This window comes from Ambystoma mexicanum, chromosome 1q (assembly GCF_040938575.1).
Source record: "Ambystoma mexicanum isolate Mex_15411 chromosome 1q, UKY_AmexF1_1, whole genome shotgun sequence".
NCBI classification, from domain to species: Eukaryota; Metazoa; Chordata; class Amphibia; order Caudata; family Ambystomatidae; genus Ambystoma; species Ambystoma mexicanum.
The window spans coordinates 1,204,876,479-1,204,904,432 of record NC_090922.1 but is presented as its reverse complement, the minus strand read 5'-3'; the positions used below and the strand labels follow the sequence as shown (position 1 = coordinate 1,204,904,432).

General features: G+C 46.0%; 1 protein-coding gene across 1 annotated transcript in view; it reads left to right on the top strand.

The window, feature by feature from the left end:
• IL12RB2 (interleukin 12 receptor subunit beta 2) overlaps positions 1 to 27,954 on the top strand; it is a 632,737-nt gene that overhangs the window by 243,117 nt on the left and 361,666 nt on the right. The window contains exon 5 of the mRNA XM_069641943.1: positions 22,282 to 22,463. Coding sequence (XP_069498044.1) covers positions 22,282 to 22,463 — 182 coding nt within the window. The remainder of the gene's footprint in view (positions 1 to 22,281; positions 22,464 to 27,954) is intronic.

The following is a 27,954-nucleotide window of genomic DNA, read 5'->3' as shown; positions in this document are numbered from 1 at the left end:
ACTCAACGGGACTTGCTCGGGTGCGCGCGCGCGGATTTCTCATTTTAAGCACCTGCCTCCTGAGCGATACCAGAGAGCCTAAACAAAGGTAAATAGAGTATGAGTGGAGGAGCTCAGTTAGTAAAATAAAAATGAATGCAGTTTCTTTGGTTCTCAGGTTCACCTGCTGGTAAACATAGTCACAAGTCCACAGGGTTGAAGCAGAGAACCACGGCAAAGCGGGACTCAACGGGGCGCGCACGGTGCGCGTGGATTTCTCCTTTTAAGCACCTGCCTCCTGAGCGATACCAGAGAGCCTGCTGGTAAACGTAGTCAGAAGTCCACAGGGTTGAAGCAGAGAGTCACGGCAAAGCGGGACTCAACGGGACTTTATTACCAACAAAGGAGGTGTTGATAAACAGGAAATAGTGGCAGCAATTGGTTGTTAATTGTAGATTTTGCAAATAATTGAACACCAAATAATCTCTCTATCACTTAACGTTGTGCTGTCAGGGGCTGACGGAGAAAAGAACATTACATCTGGGCATAATTTAACAATTTTGCCTCGCTGTCTCCTGATGAATGGTGGTATAAGCTCAGAAGTGGAGAAAGTGTGAGTCAAACCACTGCCTTGCTTAGATTTATGGATGATATTTTCCTGGGCTTGGCTTAACAATCAGAAATGAAATCATGGTGGTACGATGGGCAGTAAACAGTGGTGTACCCTGGGGATTGATCCCCATAAGGGCTGCTCAGTAAAGGATGTGGTTGTTACAGCAAGCCGACTTGGGACTGTATTGATATTGTATCTCATAGGAACGTTAGGGGCTTCATGAATGCCCTCTTTTTCGTTTGTATGCGTTAAACAATGGGGGATTTGTGGATTGTCATTGCTTTTAATTTGTTGTTTTTAATTGAAGGGTGGGTCTGGGGCCATTTATGTGTGTTAACTTGGTTCTATTGTTAATGTGAAAGGTTTCTTGTAAAAAAAACACTAATAAAATAAATAATATATTGTTTCAGTAGTGGAATTTATTGTGGGGAAAAGTTTAATTACAGTAAATTACAATGGCATATATGGGGAGCACAGGATCATGAATGGGGTTTACAGTGGGAATACTGGCATATCTTTTGCGTGACTTCAAAATATGATTTACAGTGACAATGCTGGCAAATGTTGCTTCATACAGATTATTTAGTGTGGCTGCAGCAGTTACAGTGTTAGTAATGGTATATCTCGTGGGCCCAGCTTCATTAATGTGCTTTATAGTGGCAGCGCAGGCATATATTGTCTTTAGAGCATCAAGAACAATTTGCAGTCGAAATGCTTGCGTATAGTTCGGGCAAAGCTTCATTAAAGTCATAAATAGATTCAACGCTGACATATACTATCGGTGCAGATTTATGTAAGTCTTTTACAGGGGCAATGCAAGCATATGTTGTGCGTTAAGCATCATGAACATGATATACAATGGAAATTCGGGCAGTAATTTTGATTTCAGCATCATGACATTTTTGGGAATTTAAATGTGGTACATATTGTGGATGCAGGTTCATGTAGGAGATTTACAGTGGCAATGCTGGGATATTTTCGGAGTACACATCACAAAAATGATTTACATTGGCAATCAAAAAACATGTATTGGGCCGTGAGGAGAGTCCAAGGGTAACACACTTGTCTTGGAAATAAAACAATGTAGAGCAGCACGTGTTAGATACCAGGTCCCGTGCTTAGAGGCTGGCCGCCAGCATTAAGCTCAATGTAAAAAAAGCTATTTCATGTTTTGTTCTTTTTTTTGTAATGTAGATGCAGCTACATTAACACGATTTACAGTAGCAAATATGGTGGGCATAGCATCATGAAAGTGATTTACAGTGACAATACTGGCAACTGTAGTGATCACCGGTGCCATGAAGGCATTTTACATTGGTAATACTTACATATACTCTGACACCAACATCATGAAAGTGTTTTACAGTGGTATTGCTGACATATACTATGAGCATCAGCCTCATCAAAGTGTCTTATAGGGATGACGCTGCCCTATATTGAGGATGCAGGCATCATGACATTTTTAGTAAATGGCTCCTGTGTATTCTTGGTGACCTAGCATATATTGGATTTTTTCATGACCTTGGGGTCATCTTCGATTCCACCCTCTCCTTCACTCCTCACATCTGACATCTCTAAGAAGTCACACTATCAGGTGCACCTCCTCAGAGGTATACCTCCTTTTCTCTCTTTCCCCAAGAATCTCACTGTCTCCAGAGCCCTGGTCCTCTCTAGGCTGGACTATTGCAACACTGCCTCTTTCTAAATCTGCCTGCCTCTACCCTTCGCCCTCTACAACTTATCTAGAACAGGACTGCAAGACTTGTCCTTGGCCTCAAGCCCAGGGATCGTATCTCTCAAGCCCTGAAATCTCTCCACTGGCTCCCGGTGGCTGCAAGGATCAAGTTCAAGACCATCTGTATCATCCACAAGGCTTTCTGGGGCCGGGGACCACACTACATCCAACTTTCTCTTCCTAAGCAGCTTCCTTCTTGAGCCCTCCGCTCATCTACCTCCAACTCTCTGAGGGTCAGATGCTTCTCCAGGCAGAGAGTGGGGGAGTAGATCTCTGTCCTCGGCTGGGGACTCCCTCTGGAACAGCCTCCCTGCCTCTCTCAAACTTGAGAAGGACTCAAGACCTTCCTTTTTGCTTCTGCTTTCGCTCTCTCTCTCCCCTGCTGATGCTCCTGTCTGCTGGGCTAACTGGTTACCCGGCCTCCCACTTAAACTCACGGGCACCAGGCCTATGCACTACCTGTGACCAGTAGCCCCTTGCACTGCCTCCATGCCTCCCACCCACTTGGGGACTGCACCTGCAACCCTACAGTCCACTACCTCTCTGCACTTACTAAGTGTCAGAACTCTCCTTCAAAGCTATCAAATGACGCGTTGTTGAACCCGTAGTGTAGGGGAAGAGTTCTTCCTACTAATGTACCCCTCTGGATGTACAAATATACATACAGAGGAGTCAATTAATCGAAAGATGGGATACAACACGAGACACCGATGGCTGCAAAGAAACACAAGAAAATGTCACTTGTACAAATGGTAACCAACAGAACAGTACTATTAACCAATAGGATGAAGGCTAACATTTGCTAGTACACAGCAGAGGATGACTTTAAGGTCAGCGTATTAGTGGCCACAGTGTACAGTTGCAACAAGTAAAAGTTCTGTAAAGAAATACCAAACTGGTAAAAGCGCAAGGTACAGAAGGGACTGAGTAAAAGCTCACAATTTACGAAATGGGTTACCGTGGTGTAGTCTTTAGTAGGCCATGAACAAGGAATCCAGGCTCCTGTGTGCCAGAAACGCTCTGTAGATTGAAAGTCCTGAAGGCACGAAGGAGTCAAATTGAAACGTGGCAGAAAAGCAAAATCCAAAAGGAAAACCTAACCCGACGGCACAAGGATGCCTAGAGGAAGTCAGAGTACACTTTAGGAAGTCTCTAGTCCTTGTACTGATGTACGCATCAGTTGCATATAGTCAATTATTAGCGGGCCGGGCAAGTTCCGAGATGCAGGTAAAGTCTAAGGCAATCCGTGTAGCTTCCAAGTCGGCGTTGAATCAGTTGGCAAAATACAAAAGCAGAATCAAATGAAGTCCAGTAGTCAATCCGAGTCGTTTGGGAAACCGGCAGCAAGGTACAGAGTCAGCGGGAAAAGCAATCTAGAAGTCAAAGCAGGGTTGTTATGGGAACACCAGAGCAGAACAGGAAACAAGAAGAGGCGAGGTCCAATAACAGAAACAAGTTCGGCAACAATTTCCAAGAGTATTCACTAGAATGCAGCATCGGGCCAACTGGCCGTGATTCAGAAGCACTGATGAGTATGTGGGAAGGGCTTAAATCTGTTATGTCACATGACCACGTAGTCCGGCGCTTCTCCGGGAGACAGAAAACTATGCCTGTGCAAGGGATGCAAACGTTTCCATGGTCATTTCCAGCCCCCACACAACAGGGCTTTTTGTACGCCCACTGCTTTCTTGTTTTTTAAAGCGAATGCGTTTGCCTCAGTAAACTGAACAATACGAGGATTGGGGTGCACGCTGAACATGAGGAGCAGGTTTCATTGTGGTGGATGTTGACATAGGCGCGTCTGCCTTACGCTTTGCCCTGATACCTGTTCTGGTCCTGGATGGGATCCTGACACTGAGCCACCACCCTGGCAGCACTTACTGCGTTCTTGCCACTTTACTCTCCCCTCCCCTGGCACTTCTCCTGTCCCCCCAGCACTTGCACAATTTGAATGACACAAGGCCTAGTAAGATCGTTTGTTATGTCCTCCATCTGTCTACCCTTCATTGTCTTGTCGCACCTAGAAACACTTGTGTACAGGCGTTACAAATGACTTATCATATCATATCTCCTCTGGGGTGAGTGGCGAAGTCAGCCAGCAGCAGCTCTCCTCCAGGGACAAGCAATTAGGCGCAGTAGGAAATGGGACCAAGAAGTAGCGTTTCCATGAAAGAGGACTGAAAAGCTCCTTCAGGTTTAGGTTGGGAAACTGCAGCTCAGCCAGTCTCCTCTTCTTTAAGTGGTGAATGATGTTTTACTCAAGCATTTGTCTTTTATATGTTCTTTCATTCTGTACCTGGGTTGTGATTTGCAGAGGAAATGTTGCCCTCCCGACCAAAATGGTTAGCAAAAGTCACCCCTCTTGTTAGAAATGTGTCTTCTGGTAACACATGTCACATCTTCTCTCTTTGGCAAACTCTGAAATATCAGTTTTGCAACAGATTTCTAGTCAGGCCCTCAGCATGAGCTGCTAATAAAGCACCCTCTTTCTTAAAGTGTGACGTTTTTGTATCTTGCTAGTACAAAAGCACGGTTCTTCTCTCATACCCATCACAGACAGAAAATAACCAGTATGTGTTTAACTGGAGAGCAATTCTCACCTTGCTAAATCTAAATAAAGCAATTTAACGGTAAATGGGGGCACGCCAATCTGAAATCATTTGGCACCCCGAAGATGCCCCCACCTGTGCTTTTATCACAGATCAGTGGATGTGGTAGGGGCGAGGAGGGGTTAAATGGCTTTTATTTCCTTTTAATGTATTAGAAAATTACAGCTATTCTATTTGAATATTAATATCTTGTAAACTCTGAATCATAAAAAGAAAACATTATTTAGTCACTTTTTGGGCTTAACATTAAAATCTTTTCACTTTCTTTGAAAATATTCTCTGACAATTGCCTTTGATTTCTCAGATTTTTCCCTCCGGCCCCATACAGGCCGGTGGGAGAAAATGCGACAGCATCCAGCTATGCGCCCACACACACTCTACTCCACAGAACAGTGACCGTAATCTTGTTTTTTTCCAACAAAAGGCTTTTATTTGGTCTTTACACAGGGAGGGTTGAATAAACGGTAACCAAATTAATATGAATCTCCTAAACAGGGTGGAAAGGTCATGGGGCAACCACAAGTGCAGGGAAAGTTAATAGAGTTCAGAGTAAGGCTTCTCAAAGGGCCATGATGATGATGATCCTGAGTCCCAAAGTAATGTTATGCAACAGAATGTGGTCACGGTGTAGCCTCCTGACTGACATATTCAGTCGCGCACATTTTTCAAGATTGTGGAAATCCGCCATCTCTCAAAACAGCTGGTGGTATACGATGGTCTCCCTGGCCAGTGGTTGCTGACTTGCCAGTGATAGTCCAAAGAGATGATGCTTTGGGATGGGATACCCTTCACTGACTCAAGTTTCAGAGACAGGGTTCGACTTTAGTATTTGGTGACCCCACACAGGCTCCTTGTAGATGGCAAGTCTTGTTTGTCTTGGGACAATGCCATCAGTGAGCTTCAGATCCTCAGGAATCTGTTAAGATTTATCATCTCTCTCTCTCTCTCTCTCTCTCTCTCTCTGTCTCTCCCTCTCTCTGTCTCTCCCTCTCTCTGTGTCTCTGTGTCTCTCTCTCTCTCTCTCTCTCTCTCTCTCTCTCTCTCTCTCTCTCTCTCTCTCTCTCTCGTCGCTCTGAATATTCCCTTCAAGCCTTCTCAGGATTCAATTTGGATTTTGATCATGAGTCTTTTCCACTACTGACATGGATTCTTGATGCCCCCCCCGGTCATGGTTCTCAATTTGTCTTTCAAGCATAACATCTCAGTGAGCGCACTGGCTCAACTTCTCAATGAGCCCTCCTGGCTCAGGACCTCAATGCGCAAGCATTATTTCGTTTCTTTGAAGGGCTTGCCAATCCCTCCAAACTCTGGACTATGGCTCCCATCTAGCCTGTTTTATATCTCTGTTTCAGCTGGGGTCATTAGACTTTGGCCATACCACTCTCTTGGCACAAGTAACCAAGTGTTACCAACGTTTTAAGTCTTATCCCTTGGTTTCACCCAATATCAGGCCTAAATGGTTTCACCACCTACCTCTCAGCACCTCCTCTAGCGTGTCTACCTCTTGGCTTGGCCAGTGCTTGTTCCCTGATTGGGACTTCAATGTCTCCTTCCTCTTTCTTCTCTTTGACCCACCTCCATATCAAAAGTCCTCCAGTGTCCCCTTTTCTTTTCCTTCCTCTTTTTCTGTGCATCCTTCAACCCCAATCTATTGCTGCCTTTGACGTTCTTCTCTTTGGTTTCTTTACCTCTCCCATCGTCTTCTTCAGTCACTTTTGTTTCTCCTGCTTCATCCTCCATCCATCATTAAATTCCACTCTCCTCCTCCAGCAGCAAACTTTCTCTTGCAAACTTTACACCTTCCTTCACTCTCTTGGTCTCGCCCTCCTCCAATGCCTTCCTTTCCCTTCCCTTGCCTCCTTCCTCCAATCTTCTGCTCACTCTCTCTGTTCACTCTTGAATGGGATCCTTTTTATAACTGTGACCTCGTTGTGATTTTGCCAATGATGGATTTTGTGTGAATACCTGTGTGGACTAATTTGTCTTTGACTGCTGACTTGGCTTGTTTTCTAAGCCTCACACCAATCCATATATAACTGGGAGCACTGGCGAAGCACGGGACATCGCAGCCCCTGCGGCATGGGGGTCCCTGCAAGTACATGTCCTGTGAGGGTACCCCCTCGAAAAAATCTTTTTAAATTAAAATGTTTTACAGAAAGAAAAGGAAATTGTTTCTTTAGAAACCATTTCTTTTTGAAGTAATAGGGCTCCACATTCCCCATGACATGGAGGCCTCAAGATCCTCTGAAGATGATGGGAAAAAAGGTTCCTGGCTGCTGTGGGGACCTGAAGACCTTGTTCCCTGGACCAACTGATTAAACCTAAGAAAATGTATTTTCTTGAAATGTGTGTCCGTGCATGTGTGTGTGAGTATATATATGTATATAATGTAATGTGCATGAATGAGTGAGTGCATGATTGGTGGCTGCCTGGGTGTGTGTGTGTGTGAATGGTGAAAGGGTGCACACTTACATGTATGGGTGGCTGCCTGGGTGTGCCTGTATGGTTAAAGTGTGGACACTTACATTTATGGGTGGCTGCCTGGGTGTGCCTGTATGGTTACAGTGTGGACACTTACATTTATGGGTGGCTGCCTGGGTGTGCCTGTATGGTTAAAGTGTGGACACTTACATTTATGGGTGGCTGGGGGGCGGGGGGTGGGAGGGGGGGTGGTGTGTGTGTGTGTGTGTGTGTGTGTGTGTGTGTTTGCTTGCTATGGTATTGCTTTGTGTATAGGCGCTTTACAAATAAACAAGTATTTTAAAGCTCGCAAAGAGGGAGGGAACAAGGGGAAAAACAACAGTCATTCAGAGCCCTTGAATTTCTGAATGATACAAGTCTGCACAGGTAGAGTGGGTGCATGAAACAAGTGCATATAATACAATTAATGGTGTAGATAACAGCAACTAGGTCTGATGACGATTCTGCAGTTTTTCCAAGTGCATTGATGCGCCACCATGCAAGAAGGGGAGACAAGGGAAACACTGATAGACAATCTCCAAGTCATGGTGCATTCAGATCGTGCAAGTGCGCAGACAGGTGCAGGAGTGGGGTGGTGGGGGAGGGGATGAAGTGCACCCAGTCAGTCAGATCTGGGGTAAGTGCTTAGAGATGCCACTCTCATGGGTCATTGACCAAGTCCAGTAACGATGAGGCAAGAGCAAGGCCCGGAGGAAAGTGCGAGAAGACTGGCGAGTGTGCCAGGGACCTGTGAGACTCTGAGGTACACCAAGCGGCCAGTCAGCAGGCTGCACGGGGAGATAGAAATAGAGTGGAGAGAAAGGTTATCAGGGTAGAGGGAGAGAGAAGGAAGAGGAGAAGAGGAATGTCTTAAGGAATTTCCGGAACTTAAGGAGATCAGGCTCAAAATGGAGTGCAGCAGGGAGGCTATTCCAGAGGGAGGCCCCTGCAGAGGATAAAGATCTCCCTCCAAATCTCTGCTTGGGGAACAGGCTCACTCGCAGAAGGTTGGAGGTAGTTGAGCGGAGGGCTCAGGAAGGACAGTATTTAGGTAGACAACGTTGCAGATAGGTGTCATGATTTATGCCCCTCATGTCCCCAGCCCTCTAAGATGTCAGGCTGGAGCCAGGTCACGATCACCTACATGGCCCTCAAGGGCCTCTCCATCCCTCCAAAGACCCACTTGGAGTCAGACCTGGTGCTTGTGGCACCAGACTCACTCACTCCAATGGGATAACATTGGGGATTGGACTTGTAGTGAGTTGATGGGGACAAGATGTATGCCCCCTGCATGTGCAGTTTAGTCTTTTGGGTGTGGTCAGCCCAGAGACACCTGGGATACCCAGAGGCTATTTAAGCCACGCCCAGGCTGAGAAACATGCTTTCTGTTTTCTGCACCTGCAGCGTGTCGCTCACCGTGTTCGGATCGGTCTCCAGTAGGCCTGCATCTTTCTTCTGCGCTCAGCTCCTGCAAGAACAAGAACACCGTTAGGAACAGCCTTACCTTGGAGTGCTTCTGCCCATCATTCATCGCTCCTTCTGTTCTGCTGGCATCTTTGGCGGTGTCATTCCCATCCCAGCATGCCGCTTTCTAAAGAAAAGGGAAAAGAACAGGAAAAAGGCATTAGTAAGCATTCAGCAAATCTTTGCTTATTTTTAAAGACTGTACGAGCTTCAAACGCTTACCTGAATCCCAGCTGCTCTGGGGGAACTCTGTCTCCGGAACTTCTCATCCATCCGCAAGAGGAAAAAGACACTCCAGGTTAGCGTGGAAACATCTAGAGGCTCCGCATACCGCGCTTACTCACCGCATTTCTTCTTCATAACCGGTATCCACGCTGAAAACGTTGCGGCACCCAAAAGACACAGAAAAAGAACTCAGTTTAATACAAATACAAAAGGGTCGCATCGTGCATCGCGCTCTCACTCACCTTCAGCACTACTCATCTCAGCAGCACGTCGCCATCCCCAGACACCGGCCATCATCTAAAGAAGGAAAGGAACGAAGTTAGAGAACTTTTCAAAAGACTCATTATACTTACCTGTCGGACTCTTGCCAGTGAAGTAACTAGGCAGCAATGAGCCTGCATCAATCAACGTGCCCCTGTGCTGAAAGCAAGACGGAGAGCACACTTTCCAAGAAAACAAGGTGAGCTGTGGATCAGGGGAGGGTTGGACCCCGGGGAAGAAGGGGTTCAAGCACACAGAGACAATAGGGAGTTAAACTCTACCAATCCTGTGTTTCAGGCCCAGTCGAGTAGACTCCAGGGAAGGGTTTGAGGTCATAAGAGGTCAGAACAGGCTGAGTGACGTCCCCGTGGATACCAGGTGAGTGTTACATTAGGTAGGTCCCAGGCCCCAGAAAGTCTTGTGGACAATGTATAGGGTCTTGAACTTGATCCTTGCAGCCACAGGGAGCCAGTGGAGGGATTTCAGTGCCGGAGAGATGCGTTCCCTGGGCTTGAGGCCAATGATAATTCTTGCGGTTCTGTTCTGGATGAGTTGCAGAGGGTGCAGGGCAGAGGCAGGGAGATTGAGAAAGAGGCTGTTGCAGTAGTCCAGCCTTGAGAGAACCAGGGCTCTGGAGACAGTGAGCCGCTGGAGGAAGGTGAGGAAAGGAAGAGTACCCTCTGAAGAGGTGTAGCTGGTAGTTGTACTTTATAGAGATGTCCGAAATGTGAGTGAAGAAGGAGAGAGTGGAGTCGAAGATGATCCCAAGGTTTTTTGCCTCGCAGGTTGAGTTTAAGGGCGCAGCGAAACCTACATTTCTGGGGTGGGGTCTAAACCTTCAAATGTTGGGAGAGGCCCTAACTTCACGGGTGGTGGGGGAGTGGCACATGTATTTGTTTGGGGGCATCTGATTTCTTTACACATTCTAATGAGACTATTCCAGTGCAGCTTCAATGTTACAAGCAGTTTACTCTCTCCTGTACGTCTGAAGGCATCCACTTATGGAGTGCTGTGAGAATGAGCGGTCTCCTATCCTCTCTCTGCCCTTCAAATCACTCCCCTGGTATGCACATACTAAACCCACATCGCAATTGCCTAAAGAATTAAGCATTTGAATGCAGGTACTAACAGTGAAATGCTGTACATTAGTAATTGCTGAGCCTTTATTAACAGTGAATCCCAGGCACTGTTTAACATCTGTGTCCTGTTCTTTCCGGCAACGGCTCGGTAGGTCAGCCAGGTCGAGTCAAAATAGCCCACATTTTTTGGGGTGAGGGGGCTGAAGTCCAGCAAGCTCAATGGTGTTGCATCACTGCTTTTGTTTAATGCTGTGATTATTTATTGGTCATCTTCAATACTCCTAGCCCTATTCTTCTTCGTCCCAGTACTTGTGTATCGGGCACTTTGCCTCAACACAAGTACCAGGATGAGGTAGAGGGACATGGAGGTAATGTCTGACTTAGTTACCTGTATTCATCATTACTCCTAGTCCCACTCTTCCTCCTCCCAGTACGCACCTATGAAGCAAGGTGCCTCATACGTAAGCACTGGGACAAGGAAGAGGGACGCGGAGGCTATTCTGGGCCGATAAGCTTATTTTCGGGCTTGTGGCAGGGGGTGGGAGGGAGAGGGGATGTGTGAGGAGGATGGGGGCAGGGATCGTGCGATAAATCCCAATGGTCATACATGTCCAGTCTAAGCAGACATGATATGTGTTATTAGTGGCTAGAGAGGCATTTTGGTGCAGCCAGTCTAGTCCGTTTTTAGTTTGGCTTGACTTTTATTAACTGGGCATCTCTGATAAAGCACTCCTGCTAAGTATAATTACCTGGCTAGATGGGCATTTGAGAGCTGCCAGTCTAGTCATTTTATACTGGGGTATTGTATATTTTTCTGGGCATCTGTGATAAAATAACCATGATAGGTGGTGTTGCTTCAACTGGCATTTTGGTGCAACCAGTCTAGGTATGTCTAGGTATGTCTTAATGTGGCCTGGCATGCTTTACTGTAATATGTTATTACGTGTCTAGGCAGATCTACATTGTACAGCCAGTTGGATATGTTTTCATTGTGGCATGGCATTTTTAATAGCAACACATTACATTAATTAAAGCATTAATGTTCGTGTGCATTGTTGGTGACTTACATGTATTGGATTTTTGGATTGGTGTTACCCTACAAAACAATTGCAAACGCTCAGGCTTTTTAGCAAATTTTTCTCAGAAAGTGTGCTGTATAATGCATTAAGACACATATTTATATATTTCTCCTAGTGCAGTGTGCGGCGTACCCCTCCAGAATAACGTTTGTGCGTATTGCGCAATCATGTTAATCTAGGCTGGCCTAGAGTGTGGCGCGACCCAAGATTTTTTTCCGAGCTGTGGACGGGAGTGGTGGGGCCCTCAGCATGGCTCACAAGCGGTCCCCCAAATTCTGTGCTACGCCACTGGGGAGATAGTACATAGCACACTTGGCGGAAGACAGATATGGGTGGGCACAAGAAAAAACTTTAACATATCTTTGCTTCATACCCTTAAACCACACCTCACCTGGCTTCTGACATCACCCCAGGTGTGCCGCACTGGACAAAAGGGTAGGGCAGGGCAGGAAGGGAAGGTGGCGATCAAAGGAAAGACCCAAACCTTTATGGGAAGAAAAACACTATGTTAAAATAGGTACACATTGACAGAAGTATATGCAGACAACTAAAATGTTTGTATACAGTTTCTTTTAGTTGTAAAATGATGGTAGATATGCAGCTCGAGTACAGCAGCAGTTTCTATTTTATCTATTAAAATGATAAAAATGTGCAACAATATTAAAACATCACAGTGTTAAAACACAGCAATGCTATGCATATGCCTAACTAAGCAGCTGCTAAAGAATACTAAAAAGATAAAAATAGTCTTTAAAAATATAATCCCAGTCTATAAAATACACTGCATAACCAATCTATATATGCGCTACCCTTATTCGACAGGTAGACTTGCCAAGGCTGCCTGGATATAACACTTTGATGTGAAGGTGCTTTGTAATGCTACTGTGTTCTTGTGCCTCGTCTCAATTCCCTGGCCCATGTGTGGTAGAGAGGAGGCCACAGAGTCCTCACCTGTGCTGCGCCTGCAGCTAGGGGGGCGTCCTGGTATGTTGGGGGACACCCGGCACACTTTGCAACATCAGTGAACCCGAGGTCGGTGAGTCCTAGCTGGGCCTGGTATTCCAGGAGTGGTCCCCTGCGACAGAGGCAGGGGAGTCCCAACAGTCCTCCTATCTGGGCCCTTTGTCCTGAGCGCCCTCAGGGACATCGAGTGGGCCTGTTTAAGGAAGGTGCAGGAACAGCTCCCATGCATTGCTCTCTTCCCTAGTCGAGAGCACTGCAAATTAAGCGGTGCTGTGCGGCCTCGGCGCAGCAGTGATTTGTTGTGCAGTGACCCCTCCAGACAACAGGGCACTGTGTCGTTGAAGGTCCAGGGCCATGGTGGTGATGTGGCTGCGCAGTGCCCTCCTGGGATGTGAAGCCCGACGGAATCCCAGGATCTATCTCTTTTATGGAAATAACACATGCCTCACCATATCCCCCAACAAAGGGGTGTGAGGCGGGTTATGTGCTCCCCCCTTTGAACTATCCTTGGCCCTGAGGATAGCCTTAGCACACTCAATAAATCTATCCAAATAATCTTGATTTATAAGCCACTGGTTGCCATCTACTAGCCTGAATCTCAGGCATCTCCCACAGTACCCCAAAGTCCAAGGAACTTGCTTTTAGAATGGAGTAACGTAAGTCTTAGAGGAACAGGCAATGGGAACCTCACACTGGCCCCATGGTAAATCATACCTGAGTTTCATAACAGGCCTGGTCTACCTAATGGAACTACAGAGAACATAAACTAGGGTGTCTACTTGAAGCGGCTGAGCGCCCTGTACCAGATCAGAGTCTCTATCTACCAGTGGAGATAAGAGTAAGGTTATGCTATGTCTAGCATATCAGGGCTATGGGAGCAGGCATGGGATAAGTCAATAGGAATAGCCACAGGTTGGGAATCTGATTTTCTAGGAGTGGGGTCTGGACTCGTGGGTGGAGGAACCCACAATAGGGTTCTGCCTGTTTCACCTGTGGACACACCAAAACACAGGCCTACAAGGATCCGAGCGTCCGTTCTGAACATCATTTTTTTGTACAGTTGTAAGCATTTATCCGGATAGCCACATGCAGACTCCACCTGGACTTCTCTTTCAGGTTTTGGGTGCCCCATTTCGCAGAGAGAGTGTGATTAGACTTCTCTATTTGGGTGTTACCCCGGGGGTTGCTTGGAATGGTACAGGTATTCTTGATGCCAATCAGCTTCGAAATTTGTTTGATGAGTGTCGACTCGAAATCCAGTCCCTGTTCAGAATGAATTCCAGCAGGTCAACTGTAGTGCACAAAGTATTTCTCGCACAGCACACTGGCAACTGTGGTGGCGCACTGATCTTTGGTTGGAAACACCTGCACAAATTGGTTTGATGCCACCACCAGGATGTTCTGCACCCCTCAACGATCTATCTCCAAGTTGAGGAAAATAATGCAGATGAAGTACATAGACCTGGAGCTCTGCAGGTGATGTAAATATGCTGCAGGAAGAGCCAATGTTTTCCTGGTGAGATACCTGGTGCAGTGCTGGCAAAAGTAGTCCATGTCAGCAGATAGTCTAGGACAGAAAAACTTTGAGTGGACCAACTCAAATGATCTGTCACTGCAGAGATGTCATGCTGGTCCTGAAGCACATACAATACAGCTTGGCAGAATTAATGCAATAGCACCAGGTGATTTAAAACCCAGTCTCCAACACTGCTTTCCTTGTACAGGACTTCACCCTTCTGCAAGAGAGTATTTCACCGCCTCAGCATTTCAGCATGTTCTGAATCAATCTCCAGAGCACATACACTCTTGTGGTCTTGGCTTGAAAGAACAGAGCAATGCCAGGATCTGCTGGTAGTGACAGTTGGATCGCATCTTGGGTCAGATGTGGTAGCACAGATACCTCCAGGCTGGTGATGTTGCAGTAGACAGCTGGCAAAGCCTCAGCTGGGGATCCCAATTAATTCATGCCCCTAGCTATACCTGGCTCCTGCTGACTTGTAGCCGGAAGATAGCTTTGACACCTGCTGAAGACATCTCTTTCCATATCGTAGATCTAACTGTATCATCCAGAGGAGCATGAGGCCTCCGGAAGAGATCATCGGCATCAATGTTAGTGTGCCGAGATCGGTACTGTAAATTAAAATTATATGTTGACAATGCAGCGAGCCATCAGCATCCTGTAGCTTTGGCGACTTCAAGACATACATTAGGGGGTTGTTGTCTGCCCTTATGTGGCGCACTAGATGTAATCCTGAAACTTCTCTGTAACAATCCATTTTAATGCCAAAAATTCCCACTTTGTGACTGGATAGTTCTTCTCCACTACAAGCCAGTTTCAAATGGGAAAAGCAACCTACCTCATTTCACCATTTTTCTCCTAGTAAAGGACAGCTCCCAATCCCTACAGATGTTCAGCAACTGGGGATCCACATCAGTCAGAACTGGTGCAGCGCTGAGGATCCGCTTGAGCTCCTCAAAGTCCTGCTGGCATCGGTCAGTCCACAAAAGGGATTCCGTGGATGATATAAATGGTCTCTAGGGCAGGTGGTATTCCTCTTTTCCCTCTGGGTAAAAGGGTGTCCTTTGTTGAGATCCACAAGTGGCTGGGCAATGTTGGTGTATCCTGCAACAAACCTCCAGTAACAGTTGCTGAATCTCAGGAAACTCTGTGACTCCTTCTAGGTCTTAGGTCGTGGCCAGATAAGGGGGCATCCATCTTTTCAAGATCCACCGTAATACCATCTGCTGAGACAACGTGTCTGATGTACTTGACACACGTCAGCCAAAATTGTCACTTGTCCACACTGCCCTTTTAGCCCTTGCTCCCACAGTCGATCCAGCACCTTCATGAGCCTCCTGTTGTGTACCTCCATGGTCCTGACAAATACAATGATATCATCGAGGTAAACCAGCACCTCGATGAGGTTCATGTCACTCATCATCTTCTCAATAAGGCATTGAAACTCCTCTGTGGCAACCGGACAAAAAGATAAAAACCCACGGGCAGATGAATGCAACCTTCTCACAGTTTGCCAGATGCATCGAAAAGCACATACCCCCTGTCAGGCAATCCAATGCCTCATCCACCTGGGGCATTGTGTATTGGTCCAGAATAGTGTGGGTGTTCAGAAAATGATAGTCGATGCACATCTGGACCTCTCCATTATTCTTCTGGGTGGCGACTACGGGGGAAGCGCAGGGGATCCAAGACTCCTGTATGATCCCTGCTTGCAGAAGTTCCACCAAATGGCAGCGTACACTCTCCACATCTCCTGGGGCCAAGCATCAAGATCACTCCCTGAAGGGCATCTCATGGCTCACACGGATCTGGTAACACTCCATGGACCTTGCCAAAGTCCCAGAGGCTAGTGGAGAAAACCTTTGGGAGCTAGCCGAGATGTTCCCTCAGATGACTTTGTCGCTCTCTGCAATCAGTGAGTCTCCCAGATTTATAGCCTTTGGAACCAATGACATTCCAGATGGACTGGTGGCAACATTTTCAAGGGGTAAAATAATGGTCAGGTGGAACTGTGTGATGATGGTTCATCCTGATAAGCGGCTGGTCCAATTGGTGGCATTTAAGGCTGGCACCTTGGTGGTCCTTAAGTCTTGGCTGTCTGTCATCACCATGATCTGCTGTACCAGTACACCACCTGGGAGCTCCCCACACTCTGTTGCTTCCATCTTGGGCGTTGCTCCCCACTGAGTTGCAGTCTGCCAGGACCATCACACTTGTGTGCCCTGGGATAGTGATCTGTCTGAACCAGGTAGTGCAAACATCTTTAATAGGTACACCAGCTGGAGCTCCGGCCTTGATCTCTCTCTGTAGGTACCCCTGCTGGCAAATAGTCTGCATGGACAGTGTGCTGGCATATTGCGGTCCAGCTGTCTCCGTACATACAGTCAGTGTGTCAAACATCAAGGAGTTGGTTCCTATCACCACCGGTGTTGCAGGTTCTTCATTCGGACTGTTGCAGATCAGTGCCAGGCTGTCAACGGGGGCGCTGACTCCAGCTACATCATGGAAACTGCAGTCTGACCTGGATGAACCCCAGATAGTTGCAGGGCTTGCCTTCCATGCAGAGAAGGTTCATCCCAGTCAATGATTCTAATGGGATATGTGGCAGCTGTTTCCTGTAGAACGGCTTGCACATGATGGTCCTCTGAGAGCCACTATCCAGTAGCAATTTTGCCTGCCGTCCCACCATGGTAACTGCCATAGTTGCTTGTGGTCCTATGAGCCCTTCAGGTACATCCCAACATCTTCAGGTGCTGAGATTGCTGGCAGTGAGACTTCAGGCGATCTTCCTCTCAGATGTGCTAGCTGGTCTGAGCAGATGCTGGTTCCCAGAAGACTTGCCTGCAAGTAGTGTCATTGCAGCAATGAGCATACTTGATATTTCTTGTCTCTATTCGGTCAGAGCATACTACTCTAGATGAATTGGGTACTTCTCTTCCTAATTCTCGCCTGGCATGTCCCACATTTGCGATTGCTCGGGTCTTCAAGGCATGGAACCTCTCAGCGACTTTGGTGTAATATGGTGGTTTCATACACCTATGGAAGGAGTGACTCTCCTGCCCTCACCTATGCTAAAATTATCAGGGATGGGCAGTGCAATTACAGTGGCCTTGAATAAAAATGAGTGTATAGAATCCAGAAACTATGGATTGGTCTGCAGAAACCAAGTGACTGCGATGAGGTCTGCAGAAGCCAAGAGACTATGGAGGGGGGTCTACAAAAACCAAGATACCCAAGAGGTCTAAAAAATGTAAGACCATAAAGAAGCCGGAACCCTGATTGCACCCTGGAGAGGATTGCCAAGGGATACCATTACAACATTTGTCTGTAGACTCAGGCTGGACATTTTTAGGATAGGTCTGTTGAACATTTCTGTTGCGAAGTGTAGGGTTATTCAGGAGGCTAAAGGACTTAAGAGTAGATTTGAACTTTAATTTTGGTCATCACCTTTGGAACTTTGGAACTAGGGGGCCTCTGGAGTAACTGGACTGTTATGTTACTTGAACTTGGCATTACAGGATGTTGGGAGGAATGTATTTATTTATGTATTATTTATATTGCGCCATATTGCAAGCCCAGCGTCATTAGGGGGCTCACAAACATAAATAACGATACACAACATGAACAGTCAAAGACAAACAAATATACCTACTACAGATTGGGTATAGCTATGGAGATTATATTAATAAGTAAGAACTGATCAGGAAAAAAGATAGGTTATCAACACTCGTTTGAAAGGCTCTGAGAAACAACAACCCTGCAGTTCAGGTGGTAAGGCATTCCAGAGCTTAGGGGCCATAGAATCAGAGGCATTTTGTCCATATGTTTCAAGGTTACTTCTTAGCACAGTTAGCAAATTAGTAGCATTGGGCCTTAGTGTTCTCTGTACAGGTAGCCAAGAAATACTTTCCGATATATATCTTGGGCTATTCCCGAATAGGAATTTGTGTGTGAGAGTAAGACGTCGAAAGGTTATCAGGGCTTCCACAGGTAACCAATGGAGTGCCCGCCTGGCCTGAGAGATGTGATCTCTTGTCCTCAATCCTTCAGACCACTTGCACCGCACTATTCTGAATTACTTGTAGCTTCACAGTGCTGCTCCTGCTTATTCCATACAACAAGCTACTACAGTAGCCAAGTTTAGCACCGATAATTGCCCTTGCTATGGTGACACAATTTTCCATGCATATATAGTCTAATTTGGCTTATCTGTTTAATGTATCATGCTGATGTTGATACAATACTATTAACATGAACCTTCATTGACATCTCTGAGTCTAGGTATACACCTAAGGTTTTTACTTTCTCTGCGGTGGCGATTGTGCAGCCTGCGATGCCAACATTTTAATATTCAAGGCTTAACTTCTTAATTCTAATTGCTGGGCCAGCTAACATTAGCTCAGTCTTCGAGTCATATAAACCAAGCCCATTGTTAGCCTGTCCAATCTTGAATGAGGGAATAAACATTATTGATGACTTCAGAGTCTTTTTTATAATCCCTCAGAGATGGGGATGAGACACTGAGTATCATCAGCATAATTCGTGTATGTGATATGCCTAATGTCCAACAAATTGAACAATGGCTTGGTGAAAATATTATATGAAGTTGGTGATAGGCACGAATCCTGCAGGACACCCCATATGGTACATTAACAGCATCAGCTGCCTCTGCACTATTGAGCACTCTGGCCAAAGGATCAGACAAAAAGGATTTGACCCATTTGTCCACCAGGGGCGAACAAGTTGCAGAATGAGATAGTCTATCAACCAGAATTATATGATTGACCAGGTCAAATGCGGCTGATATGTCGAGTAGCATCAATAAGACAACACTATCCTTGTCCATGGCCTGCAAGATGTTGACCTTCTGATCCAGCATGGCAGTCTCAGTGCCATGTGCCTGCCTGAAGCCAGACTGGCGTTTCCCTAAAATATTCTATTTAGTGAGATGTTCCTGAACTTGGAGATATGCAGCTCGATACAAGATATTTAATAGGAATGGTACATTTGTGATAGGTCTATAATTGGTTGCAATATTAGTAAGTAAGGTAGGCTTTTTAAGTAGCAGGTTAATCTAGGCTTGCTTTATGAGATCCGGCACATGTCACTCTAAGAAAGAGCTGTTCATGAACTTTATGATATGAGGGACTTGCGACGGGGCACAAGCTTTGACCAGAGTAGCTGGCCAGTCTTCGTCCTTACAGGAGGTGGGATTAAGCTGATTAATAATCTCAGAAACCTCGACTTCAGTCACTGACCTGAACACCAAGGTCTCTGGCATACCATCAAGTGCTGTAACAGAAGATGCACTTTGTCCTTGCTCTCTTACCTGTGACGGAACGGTAATTGGTTGATCTGCTGTCACCTTAAGTTTCTCCTTGATGTTCTCCCTGATGTTCTGTAGCTTTCGGACCATAGCGTCCTGAATCAACATGCACCAGGATCTCTCTTTAGTCCATTTTGATTCAACAAGTACTGGATTTTCCAGTTCCTTTAGGATTTTGACGAGTTCTCTGCTATCAGATCTAGCATTAGCAATGTGCACGTCATAGTCCAATTTCTTTGCTTTGATAATTGCATTAGATTTAACCCAGGTGTTATGTGCCTTCCACTTAGCCAATTTTAAATCGTGTACCTCTAATGAGTACTATGGTTTGCATGATAAATCTTCTTTCTGTTGGCTATCCTTGTCACTGTTATGCCAGATTTTTCACTTTTTCCAGAACTTTTTTTTTAGCTCATGTCAATATTTCGTCAGCCTCACTCAAATAACCAATATTAAATTAAACTCTCACTTAACTGAGAATGTGGTGTCAGCTTTTATCTTTTCTCAACCTTCCTGCAGGTTGCATGCATGTATCACATTTAAGTGAATTTATTCATTCTTATCCAGCCCACAAGACACGTGTTCTTACAGTGGCATTAATGCTGTTATGGTCAAAGCAAATATATAAGCAAAAATAATTAAAGTAAATTTGAGGGAGAATCCCCCAAACCAAAGTTGATGTATTAAGGCTCCCTTGTTATGCTTGGTTGCTTTTGCACATGGATTGTAAATATGTACACTCCTCTGATGACTATATCCACCAGTTGTCACTGATTTAAAGAAATGTCCTTTTTTTGATCTTGGAAGGGGGACGGTCTGAATCAACCCTTTCAGGATTTGGCCCTGTCTCCTGCAGAAAAAGCATAGATGGCTGTGTGAGGCGCTTAACTCCAGGAGCAAGCCATCTGCCTTCTTTAGGTGTTTTGGCGTTACAGTAACAGCTGTAAATCTAAAAAGATATATCATCTAGAAAAACACAATCTTGAGTTAACTCGGGTTTTATTTAACAAAAAGGTCCTCTTTTCGGTTGTAATCAAAACAAAGTGTCAGGGCACTCTAATTGCAATGGTTTCAACAGTCAAAGGGTTTCTGTATACATTTCACAAGGGTTCAGGGTGCTTTGCTATCATTCACAATCTCTAAGGTGCTATTTCTGGGTTTATTCCTGCTTGCTGTGGTTGATGATGGAATACAACCATTTCTGGCCCTCCTTTTAGTTCCTTTGGGTGTTGATTTTACTCCACCACAAGCTGTCGTGACGCTTTTCTTTAGACCGAGCCAACTGGGTAGCTTTCCCCAATTTCCACAGGTGATCTTGAAAGGCCTTATCACCTCCCTCTTGATCCTGATTTCTTTCCTCTCGAAAACATCATTACTCCTGCTCGGGTCCTGCTATTCCTTGATGGCACACCGCATGCTTGTTACCCCTCACACCATGGGTTTGACTCCTTTGTATCAGGTCTCACTCCAACCGCTTGCCTTGGTCCAAGATTGAGCTCTTGTTCCTTCCTGATTTTGCCAGCTACAACCTCACTTGCCTCCTGCACTTATTCCCTACACTTCTCTCCAACTTCCTCCTAATATTCGCCTTCAGCCTTCTCTGGGTATTCTAAAGCAATGAGCATCTGATGCTTAGCTCCAACCTCGTCCTGACATTCGGCTCCCCTATGTTCCTTCGGTTCTAAACCAACCACCTCCTGATGTTCAACCCCAGTTTGCTCCTAGTATTCTGCACCACCCTTCCTCTGCAGTTTTTCTTTCCTTTTCCTCCCAAGCTTTCTCCTCCCTCTCAGCTTGTCTCTCCAAATTCCTTCCACCTCTTCCTTCATAAGCTGCCTCCAAACTCGAGCCACAACCTCCTGCTCCAAACAATCACACTGCCTGACTAGGACTCTGAGCTTATATAACCCTGTAACCTCTCCCATTTGGTTGGACTTTCTGTGTGGGTCTGCACCTGTGGATTGGAATGGGTGAGGGGGTGTATGTTTATGGATTCCCTTCATTTGGGTCCTTGCTGCTGAACCAAGGCTTAAAAAGGCTAGTCTGTTAACTTGGATTTCACTCTCATCAACTGTGGGGATCGGCTGCTGCTTCCGCCTTTACACTGCATTGCTCTTATTTGCACATGCCCTGGAGCAAATGTTAACTATCTACATAGTGTTAAATGATGGTGAGCAAACTGAAGGCCCTTTTGGCTCATAGTGTGAATACCATAGAAATGTTCAGGGCATCTCATATGTATAAGCAGTTATCCACAACTGGTGCCAAAGGAATTTAATTCCTTAGCTACATGTTTTTCATTGGTCTCAGAGCTCAGCTCCCTTAAAGGCACAGTGTCTAAAATTGTATCTACTGTGTGAATAAAATGCTCTTATGTGGGGATAACTCGGGGGCGAAGTGCTCGTCCTGGAAGCAAGACAACACGGACCAGCATGGGTTTAATACCCACTCCCTCACTTAGGGCATGAAGAGCAAAATATAAAGCCCACCAGAAGAAACATTGCAGACCGGATTCCATTCAGTTTCCACTAGTGTGGGACCTTTGTCTTTGTCTTTGTAATGAGGCTGTGTCCCCAAATTGCCTTATGTGACTGTACTCTGCCTTAGGATGATGAAGCGTTCATAACCAGGGGATCGTCTTCATCTGCTGGGTAAGGGCGGCACCTGCTGCCTTCATTACCCCCACTTGATGCCCCCAAAGTAAGGCAGGGGGATTTGTCATAAATTCCACATTTGTAGTTTCCTACCTTAAATCATGCATGTCGCCACCACTGTAGTGTCTTCTTCAAAGCCATCAGCAATTACATCACACAGACATTACACGTGCACAGTAGGAAAAGATTATTTATCTAAATCCTAATGCCATTGCCTCAACCACTGCCATACCAGTGCCTAGGTGTGGCATCAAACAGATAACATAAGAGTAGTACATGTTTTCCTATTTAACATCTATTATCTTGTATTTTTAGGTTTGGAAATGGAACACCCAGAAGACATATTAATGCTTCTAAAAACAACATTCATACGTTTGATTGCAGGCTTATTTCAGTAAATTTCAGCCGTGAATCCAACCACACAGTTAGGATTATCGCTTCAAACTATCTTGGAAAAGCAATATCATCCCCACTGACATTCACATTTATGGACATAGGTAAGTGATGTATTAAAGTTGAAACTACTTAAGAGAGAAATAAATAGAAGAGAGATTGAAGTGATGTGTGTCTGTCAGTGAAGTCTATCTCCTGGGTGACCATGCTTACTGGCAGCAGTGGTCCTCCTGAAGCTCACAGCGTATGCCAGTTTGCTAACACGCATGACCAACGAGTTGACAACTCTGAAACAAAAATTCTAACACTCACTGTAAGGATAATTTCACTGTTACCAGCGGGACTACCAGTGTTAATTATATATGTGCATGCGATTATCTTCTCCCTCCTATTCTTTATATCCTTGCTCTTTAGTTGTATAGTTCTAAGTTTTAACTTGCCACAGGATATGTTCGGAGCGGTTGTGTCATGACCGTGGTGCACGTCCCTGATGCTAAAGCCTATTTCATGGGAGCCTAACTTCTGAATTATCACTCGGGTAGAAGGCACCAGCCAATCTGGATCAGTGGAACCTGGCTGATCTCAGGATATAAATGTATGTTTGTCCTGAGTCCAGCACCTTTCTCCCTAAATCTCAGCAAATCCGTACCTTTCCCACCACTCCCCTATGCGTGCCCAAACCCCCAACCACTCCCTCCTAAACCCCCACACACTGACTCACCTTCTCGGCCGGCCTTCGCTGGGCGCTGCCCCCGCTCTGCATACCTCAGCATAGAAATTGATGATGGGTCTATCTGGGGCCTGATTGTCCTTTCCCTGACAGGCTCCACTGTGACCCACACACATGCATCTGACCCATTTTTTTTTAACAATGAAACACTATTAGCACCTCGAGTTTATGCCACTGGGTGCTTATGGCAAGAACACCAACAGCAGTGGCTGGACCAGCTGGTCACTTGGGCCCAGAGCCATTCCTGGCTGATCCAGCCTGCCACTGCAAGTATAATTGCTGAAGGGGTTAAATCACAGGGAGTGCATAGTTGTGAAAGCTACTCTTGAATAAAATATATATTTGAAATTCGTTGTCCTACATATTTTAGTATTACTTCAAAGACGTTTGCATGGAGTCCGCTGGAAATCATAGTAAAATGTATGTTACTCCGAGCCTTAAATATTCTTCTATAAAGTAAAAGGGAAAGCAGTGTTGCTGATTTCATTTGCAGGGTGCTGAGCTACATATTACAAGTGCTTGGTACAATTCCTATATAGGAACAATACGTAGGAAAGGTTACGTGAAACATTGTTCACAGGATTGTTATTTCAGCTAGTCCTCATGACACAATGACCCCAGAAAAGCACCGAAGCAGAAACTGCCAACACAGATACAATGGGATGCAAAGGAGGGGGTCATGTTATGTTATTTACATGGTCTCTAGGCATTCTGGCAGATTTGGAAGCGAGGGAGGGGTTTAATGGGGAGAGAGCTTTGATGTCGTGTTGACGCATGCAGACCGGAAGTACCCTCAGCTCTGCGTGTTGGTCCGTATCTAGGTGTTAGGGTGAGGGGGTCATGTTTTGTTATTTATATGGTCTCCAGGCATTCTGGCAGATTTGGAAGAGAGGGAGGGGTTTAATGGGGAGAGAGCTTTGATGTCGTGTTGACGCATGCAGACCGGAAGTACCCTCAGCTCTGCGTGTTGGTCTGTATCTAGGTGTTGGGGTCTAGCATGCATTGGCCCGCGACTGAGATGTGTGAGTTGAATGTAAAGGTGTAGTATTCTATTGTTTGATGTCTGTTGGGGGGGGTTATCTTAGTACATTGAAGGGACCAAGATTCACAAGTGGCACCTTATACATTTTCTATTAACAAATAAATATTGATCAGTTTCTGTCTCTCAGTGGCCCAGATGGTATGTGTGTTTGTGGGTAGAAGCTGCGAGTGCTATTGCGGTGGGTTAGTGGAGAATCCGTGGGGCCACTCGGGGCATCCGTCCGGTGTGGCTATGGAAACATCACTGAACGGGTTGAACTTTGGGAGACGTTTCCGCTATTGTGCCTCTTGGGTAATACTTGCAAGGATATGTTCTGAGGTACACATAAGAGGGCTGCTATATCTGGCAGTGGGCAAGGGCTGGACCTGGGTGACAGTGAGGGGACATGGGAAGGAGTAGAAGACATAGAGAGCATGCAGCACTGGATACCAAGTAGACAGTGGGTTCACATAGTTTGCGTGTGAAGTTCAGAGTACGTATTCCAGAGGGTGCAGAGTCCTGCTGGGGCCTCTAAGAACAATTCAGCACATTAAGAGGTCAAGGGGTGGTATCTAGGAGCCAGTCATGCAATTACATTGGGAACCAGATAGCAAAAGCCCAGTGGGGAATTCATTGTATTGCGAACCAGGGAATCAGACAACAGTTGCACACCACACAGCAAAGCTTAGGGCGGAAAAGTGTAGTGGGATACAAAAGAGCAAAATGGCAGTGGTACTTATGGGGAAAAATCACAAGGGGGGCACCAGGGTGTAGTTTGATATGGGGTAGAAAGTAGAATCGTGAGCAGGTTAGCAGAGGGTCTAAAAACAATAACGCTAACATAGCACTAGAAGTCGTGGCAAAGCATGCAAAGCCCTAACATGGCAAAGCAGCATGGTTTCCTCCCCACACTCATACCGCGGGCCTCTGCATGCAGCTACCATATCACTTTCACACTTTGCACCCGTCAATAAATCTCTATCTCTCCCCCTTTTTTTCGCTTTGTCACTCATTCTCTCTCTCAAATAGATACATTGTGCCTCATTATGGGTTCAGCGGTAACCCTGCCAATGCTACCGGCGGGTTGCTGCCGGAACCGTAAAAAAGTACCAGCACCTGACTTCCCGGTGCCACTGGCTCATTATGAGTCCGGTGGCCGGGAAGTCAGGCGCTGGTATATTTGTTAACCCCATTACCATAGAGACCGATAGGACTCTATGGGAGTGGGGACACAGAAGCACAGGCACAGTTGCTAACGGTGCCAGTGCTTACGTGAAGGGTTTGCCTATCATGACCGCTGCACCCAGCAGGGTCGGACCTGTCGGGCACAGTGGCTCTGGCAGGAAAACACGTAGTTTGCTGTTCCGGAAACAAGGGTTCTGGTGAGCTTACCGGCACCCTTGTTTCCAGAACAGCAACAGTATAATGAGGCCCATTGTGTACTGTGTACAACAAAAACTTAATTGCAGATAGAGGGGGCAGACCATAAGAATATAAGCAGAGTGCTATGGGTTAGGGCAGGCACACATTTTAGGACTGGACAATCCTCAAACACTCAATTCTCATGTATTGTATTCATCATTTATATAGCACCCTTTCCCCATTTGTATGGCCTTGGTGTGCTTTATGCTTGGAATGCCCTCAGTGACCACAGTCCAAGTGTGGGAGGTTCTGAGAGTTAAATTAAAGATTTGTGTGTGAATATTGTCAGGTTAGGACTTGGGTGGGCTAGCTAGGTACCAGTAAGCAGCCGAGAGGTCAGGCACGTGGGTGAGTGCCGTTCAGTGATTTAGTGCTGAAGATTCGATGTGTGCCCAGCTAGATAAAATGTTATTTCATTGTTTGTGCATTGGTTGTCTCTGTATACTAATGGCAGAGGTGTTGAGGTACGTCAGGGGTTTCAGTGTAGACTGGAATAGCATAGCCATACCTGAATTCTAGGGTGCATGGATGGATGGCTGTGGTCTGTGTATGCTTGGATTGATTTCAGTTGTGGTGTTCTTTTCTTGGTACAATGCGATTGGCTGCTCTCGCTATTCGTGGTCTCCCTGGAACGAAAGTCTGAGCAGTGGGTGAAGGGCCCAGAAGGATGGTGGGAACAGGGGGTGAGGGGAGGACGATAGTTTGGTACGATGTGCCTCTGCGAAGGTGAAAGGGAAGTGCACGGCAGAAGAGTTGAGGGGATGAGGGCCAGTGGGATTGTACAAGAGGATGCAGGGAGTGCTCCCCCCTGAGAAATTCAAGGTGAGAGTGAACCAAGCGTATGGTAAACGGGATGGGGCAACATTAGAGCAGTGGAACAGAGGATAGGAGGACTTTACCCAACGTAAAAGCAAAGGCGAACAGGGGAGGAAAAAGGCAAGAAGGGGGACAGTGTCGTAGAAGCAAGAAAAGGTTTGGACAAAGTGGGGTTAACAAAGATCAAACATGAGACACACCCCCTGTTAAGTGCTTTGGGGTCAGGAATCAGTGATGAGCGTTCATTGAGGAGACTGAGCTGCGAGATATAGGAAGTTGGGAAGGCAGAAGTGGGCAGCAGCACATGCTGATTCCGCAAAGTGTGTTTATTCCGAAGGAAATCTGGAGAATGCTTTCTGGGCAAGGTGCAGCAGGCTCCCCGCTAGATCCATCTGGCCCTCCGTATAGATGAGAGGGAGACACAGTGCATTAAAGGACATGGAAACAACCTCCAAAGAGAAAGCCCTTCACCGGTGATTCCCTCATCATCCCAATCGCCAGCCTTCTATTCCTGAATCCCCCACCTAATATGCCATGCTCCACGTTATAATACATCCTGATACACTGCAGGTTTAGCACCAGTTTTGCCCCTCACTACTTGGAGGAGGGAGGGTCTCAGTTTGGGAAAAAAGGGTTTACATTACACCTTCCATAGGCCATTCAACATTTGACTCTTTATCTAACAAAGCTCAAGGATTGGCCTGCCTTTCGCGTATGACTACCTGCAGATAACCAGACAAATTACTCCAATAAATCACTGACCTATTCCAACCTTGGCATACCGCTATGGTAGTTTATCACTTTCAATTTGGCTTTTATTATGCTTGTTGCCTCATTCTCCTCAGAGACTGAGTAATCTTCCAACGTATGCCTTAGTCAACCAATGGACAACGTCTTTCCTATAGGAATTCAATGACTCTTGATGCCCTTTGCGATATGATATTGATAATGGTCTTTATATCGTAATAGCTGGGGCCCCAGACTGGAGCTAGAAGTTCGGACTCAATGTTTATGCCACCAACATCAGACTACTCAGCCAATCAGCTCCCACTACGTCACACGTGACTCAGCCATTCAGCTCAATGACTCAGCTATTGTCTCAGCTGCTGCATCCCCTCATTTTATCCACCTGACAGCCACTGGACAGGGTAATGTCACAGAATATTTCCCACTAACATACCATGCATTGTAAAGTAAACAGGACCACATTACAGAATAATACCATACGCATCTAAGGGCAGTGTGATGTGTCCCACTGGGTATCATAAGGCCGTCGCTGGTGGGTAGTGCTGGATTCCAGAAGTTAGCCACTTTCACCCGTCTACCAATGTATTATGAGTGTTGTCACAACTCCCCAAACTCCTCTAGGAGCTCTGAATATGCCTAGAAATAAGTTGTGTCGAGTGGAGAAAAGGCACTGTTGTTTTCAGTATTGAGGATTGGAAACAAAATGCACATCATCATTTTAAGAGGCATATCACAGACACTCTTTAATGAAGTGAAAGGGAGGGAAAAGCCAGAGGCCACCTACTGCCACTGGCATTAAAGGTATAGGGCTGCCATTCTTTACTTGCTGTCATTTTCTAGTATTGGAATATCATAGTTC